Source organism: Colobus angolensis, unplaced genomic scaffold (genome assembly GCF_000951035.1).
Source record: "Colobus angolensis palliatus isolate OR3802 unplaced genomic scaffold, Cang.pa_1.0 Scaffold21, whole genome shotgun sequence".
NCBI classification, from domain to species: domain Eukaryota; kingdom Metazoa; phylum Chordata; class Mammalia; order Primates; family Cercopithecidae; genus Colobus; species Colobus angolensis.
In genome coordinates this window covers 7,023,050-7,028,370 of record NW_012115266.1, presented here as the reverse complement: position 1 = coordinate 7,028,370, position 5,321 = coordinate 7,023,050, and the positions used below count along the sequence as shown (strand labels likewise).

The 5,321-nt window shown below is 55.3% G+C and overlaps 1 protein-coding gene across 2 annotated transcripts in view; it reads right to left on the bottom strand.

Annotated features, from left to right (window-relative positions):
• Positions 1 to 496: 496 nt before the first annotated feature.
• CHRM1 (cholinergic receptor, muscarinic 1) overlaps positions 497 to 5,321 on the bottom strand; it is a 14,076-nt gene continuing 9,251 nt past the window's right edge. For both annotated transcript variants that reach the window (XM_011942651.1, XM_011942652.1), the window contains exon 2: positions 497 to 3,020. In XM_011942651.1, coding sequence (XP_011798041.1) covers positions 1,560 to 2,942 — 1,383 coding nt within the window. In that variant the 5' untranslated portion in view covers positions 2,943 to 3,020 and the 3' untranslated portion in view covers positions 497 to 1,559. The remainder of the gene's footprint in view (positions 3,021 to 5,321) is intronic.

Below are 5,321 nucleotides of genomic sequence, written 5' to 3'. Positions count from 1 at the left end.
CTGAGGGTCATCCTCGTGGTGTGTTTTGGCCCAAATACTTTAGGCCTCTTATCTACTCACGGAAGAGTCCAGAGGTCAGGAGGCTATGAATTACCTGGAAGTCTGGGTGTTGCTTTGTGGGGTAACCCTGAACAATCCTCCTGGATCTCTGGGCCTTATCTCCTCATGTGTAAGTGGGGGTTTGGAAGAGTTCTGTTCTCCCTGGGTATGGCAGAGCCAATAGAGAATATGCAGGGATGTGGGCAGGGGTGGTTTATTTCACCTAGCTGCCTCACTTTCAGAGGTCAAGTCTGCCTTTTATAGCCCCACTCACCTGAGCCAGGGACTCTGTGGTGCCGGGGTCCCCAGGCTTTAGTAGATCCAACCATGCGGTGCTGTCCCTCCTAGAACCACTTTCAGGGCCACGGCCCACATTCCAAAGTACTTGGGCCCTCCCTGCCCCATCCAGCCCTGGCCTGAGACCAAGGCCTTGAGCCAACACAGGGAGGAAGGCACCTTAGTGCCCGCTGGTTATGTGGCTTTATTCACAGACTCAGCACTTGCTGAGGATGAAGGAAAGAACATTTGGGGCCAGGCTGGGCCTGGAGATCCGGGTGGCTGGGAGGCCATGCACGGGTTGGATTGGGGAGCTCACAGGAGAGAACCTGCTGGCTGGGCCAGGCCTGTGTGGGGCAGGGCCGGAGGCAGGCAGCATGCGGGAGGCCTGGCTACATCTGCATGGAGCAGATCCTCCAGGTGGTGGCTGTGAGCCAGGAGGGAGAGACGGAGGCTTCTCTGGGGCAGGGGTATGGATGTGGGGCTGGATAAGCAGACACACTTGACTCCCACTCCCAGGAACATGATACTGTAGGACAGTCAGCACACCTGGCTCCCGGTCCTGTTGCTGCCTTGGGACTTGATGTGTGACTAGCCAAGCCAGACCCCTCCAGTGTCATTGTCTTGCTGATGCTTGGACATTTGCCTTGGAGTTGACCCACCTAGGGACCCTCTGGGGACATATGTCGGGGGTCTGGACAATCCTGGAGAGTATGCCTAGGGCCCAGGTGGTCGGGCTCTGCCTATGAAGTGAGGGGATCCCCAGGTCGGGTTCCCCAGCTCCCTGTAGTCAGGCTTTTCTCCCAGTGGCCGGTTCAGTTCCTGACTGTGCCCCCCACGGCGCACCATCTCACACCACAATCCGGGCGGCCACTGGGCCAAGGAATACTTAATGTTAAGCCTTCTTTCTCCTGGCCCGCCCTGCTGGCTCCTGACTTCCTGCCTAAAGGCAAACAAGGAGTCCAAAGCCCGGATCCTCCTCCCGGGCCTTCTTCCTGGTGAAGAGCCCATTCTCACTCTGCAGGGAACAGAAAAACCAGTTCCCCAGGTTTCCCTCCCTGCCTGGGAATAGCAAAGTCTGGAAAGTTGGCAGGGTCTCTCTGGGCTGCCCAGGAAGGTGACCCAGGGGCCTGGGAAGCCAGGTGAGGCCTGAGCAGGGCCCTGGGGCTGAGGATGCAGCCCCTGCCCACTTCCCACCGGCCTCTCCTGGGGACTGGGGTAGAGGGATGCAGGAGAGGGGACTATCAGCATTGGCGGGACGGGGTGCGGTGCACGGAGCCAGGGCGCTTGGGGATCTTGCGCCAGCGTCTCTTGTCCCAGCGGCAAAGCAGCAGCAGGCGAAAGGTGTCCCGGAACGCTTTGTTGCAGAGCGCATAGCACATGGGGTTGATGGTGCTGTTGACGTAGCACAGCCAGTAGCCCAGCTCCCACAGGGTCTCGGGAACACAGTCCTTGCAGAAGGTGGACACCAGCACCATGATGTTGTACGGTGTCCAGGTGAGGATGAAGGCCAGGAGGATGGCACTCAGGGTCCGAGCCGCCTTCTTCTCCTTGACCAGTGAGAAGGTCTTCCGCTTGGCCAGCTGCTCCTTCCCACGGGGCTTCTGGCCCTTGCCAGCTCGATCACGCCCTTTCTTAGTCGGCCTCTTCACTGTATTTGGGGAGCTCCGGGGGGGCTGCTTGGTGGGAGCCTGTGCCTCGGGGTCCACCATTGGCATCTTGATCACCACTTCGGAGCCAGGCTCCTCTCCCTCAGAGGATGTGAGAGACTCCATGGAGCCTTCATCCTCTTCCTCTTCTTCCTTCCAGCTGTAGGCCTGCAGCAGCCTGGGGGCCCGGCAGCAGCGACAGCAACGGCCTGGAGGAGTCTCTGGTGAACCCTCAGCCCCTGGCTGAGACCTCTCTGAGCTGCTGCTGCTGCCACCCCCTTTGCCTGGCGTCTCAGAGCCCTGAAGGGCTGCCAGCTCCCGTGCTCGATTCTCTGTCTCCCGGTAGATGCGCCAGTAGAGCGTGCACATGACTGTGACAGGAAGGTAGAAGGCGGCCATGGCTGTGCCAAAGGTGATGATGGGCTGGGAGAGGAACTGGATGTAGCACTGCCCAGCCAGCACTGTCCGCTCCCCTACCAGGTACTGCCAGAAGAGGATGGCTGGGGCCCAGAGGACAAAGGAAACCAGCCAGGCCAGGCCGATCATCAGGGCTGCCCGGCGGGGTGTGCGCTTGGCGCGGTAGCTCAAGGGCCGAGTCACGGAGAAGTAGCGGTCAAAACTGATGAGCAGCAGATTCATGACAGAAGCATTGCTGGCCACATAGTCCAGGGCCAGCCAGAGGTCGCAAGCCAGTGTGCCCAGAGCCCAGTGGCCCATGAGCAGGTACGTGGTATAGAGGTTCATGGAGAAGGTACCGATGATGAGGTCAGCACAGGCCAGGCTCAGCAGGAAGTAGTTATTGACTGTCTTGAGCTCCGTGTTGACCTTGAAGGAGATGAGTACCAGCAGGTTGCCTGTCACTGTGGCTAGCGACAGGAGGCCCGTGGTGATCCCAATGAAGGCCACTTGCCAGGGCCCCTTTCCTGGTGCCAGGACGGTGATGTTGGGGCTGACAGCAGGTGGGGCTGAGGTGTTCATGGTGGCTAGGCGGGGCTGGGGTTGGAGAGCCCCTTCCTCCAGGCACGCTACAGGGCTTCCTCAGAGGAAAGTCATCACCTGAAAAGAGAGGACATGGGCTTTGGTTGGGCCACTGGACATTTCTGATAGCCCTTATTGGAAGATGCTGGGGATGTAACGCCTGCCCTTGCAGAGCTTCAGAGCAGATAGCATCGCCCTCCCTTACTGATGCCCACTCATGGTCATTTATCATGCACTTTCCCAGCCATAAGTGGATTTGCCAGCAGCGTGGAGTGGCTTTGGGATCCAGGGATTTGAATCTTCATTCCAGTTTTACCATTCAGACTCTTGGCCTCAATTTTCTCACTGGGAAATTACCGCAAATTCCTGTCTTACATAACTCGGGTGGCAGGAGTTGGGAAACTCACTTTGTATACAGCCCTGCCAAATTCTCAAAGCGTTTCACTCAACTTTATTAAAACCCTCACTTACTGAGTAGTCACTGCATGCCAGACACAGTGCTAGCCACCTAAACGAATTATCTAATTTAACTGTTGTACGTGTCTAGGAGAAAGGGCTCTTATTACGCCCATCTCGCTGTGAGGCAACTGTGGCTCTGAGCAGCTGCAAGGCTTGGCCGTGGTGACAGAGATAGTATGATAGAACCCGCGAGAACAGAAATGTGTCCTAAAAGAGGAAAAAAAGAAAAGAACCCATTCTCACCCTCCCTGGGTATGTGGTGCTCTAGTGGGATTCTTCCACTAATAAGGAGAGATGGGAAGAAAAGGGAGCTCCTGAGAAGATAAACAGAGATGGGAACAGAGGGACCTTAGGGGTGTGTGCGTGTGTATATTTTTTTCTGCACGTTTTTCTGTGCATGTGGGTTTACATATGTATGTAGTGGGTGGTATTTGGGGCTGAATTGAATTCTCTATGAGGGCAGCAGGGAAAATTGGGCTGGACTCAGACACTCACTTGGCAGTAAGAAGGTCTGGGGCAGAAGCAGGAAGCAGGAATGAGGGCCTCAGCTCCTAGCTCAGGGGGGTCTGGTCCCATATGGGGCGTGGGAGGCTTCCTTCCCTCTCCTGGCTCTGTTCCTGGGCCCCAGCTAAGTGGGGGGGAAGCAAGGGGAATGGGAAGATCCCCTAGACTTTTCTTGGATCTGGAATCTGGTCCAGGTACTAAGGCTGAGTAAAGAGAAAGGCCGCGGCCCTTAACAACCTGCTGGCTGGGCAGGAGGCCCCCACAGCCACAGTGAAGCCAGACAGAAGGGTGAGGGTCTAGGCAGCTCAGCCAGGGGCTTTGCGGCCATGTGATTTGGTGGGTCCCTTCCTGTTCTGCCTCAGGTGTCCATCTGTCCATTGAAGAGATTGATGGTCCCCTGACCCTCAGCTGTGGCTTTCAGGGGCTATACTGTTGGGAAAATTCCAAGGGAGAGATGTTGGGCAAGGGTCCACTGAGCCCCGGTGTTCCTTGGGCATCTGGCCTGTGACAGGCTGCTGTGATAGGTGACCTGGGTGGTTTGTGGCTGAGGGCATCTCCATGGCTCGCCGTGAACCCTCAGTGTGCGCAAGTCACTTTCAGCGTGGTGAGTTCAGTGGGGGACAGAATGAGCAAGGACCGTGGCTGGCAGTGTGTGCTTGTGTGTCTGGGACAGTTTGCACATGAGGGGGCATGTGCAACCTGGACTCCGGAGCCAGACTGTCTGGATTTGAATCCAGTCTATCTTGTTCACTGGATGTGTGATTGTTGCTAGTGATGTAACTTCCATATGCCTAGGTTTCCTCAATTGAAAAATGGGATTAATACCCATTAGCAAGACCATTGCCTCTTTTCAGGTGATAAAGATTAAATGAATCAATGCATGTAAGGTGCTTAGAATGGCCCTGGCACATGGTACACAGTAGGTCTCCTTTAATTCTCAGGATATGTAGTGATGAGCGTGCTAGGCTGCCTAGAAAGATCTACTTCTTGACCGAGCGTGGTGGCTCACGCCTGTAATCCCGGCACTTTGGGAGGCTGAGGCTGGTGGATCACCTGAGGTCAGGAGTTCAATACCAGCCTGGCCAACATAGTGAAACTCTGTCCCTACTAAAAATACAAAATTAGCCGGGCATGGTGGTACATGGCTGTAATCCTAGCTACTCTGGAAACTCAGGCAGGAGAATCGCTTGAACCTAGGAGGCGGAGGTTGCGGTGAGCCAAGATTGTGCCATTGCACTCCAGCCTGAGCAACAAGAGTAAAACTCCATCTCAAAAAAAAAGAAAAGAAAAAGAAATGTCCGATACTATGACAACAGCAACTAGTAATAATAACGCTCATTGTTGTTATTGAGTGCCCCTTGAATGCCAGTTGCTGCTAAAGGGTTTATATGCATAATCTCATATAATCTTTTTTTT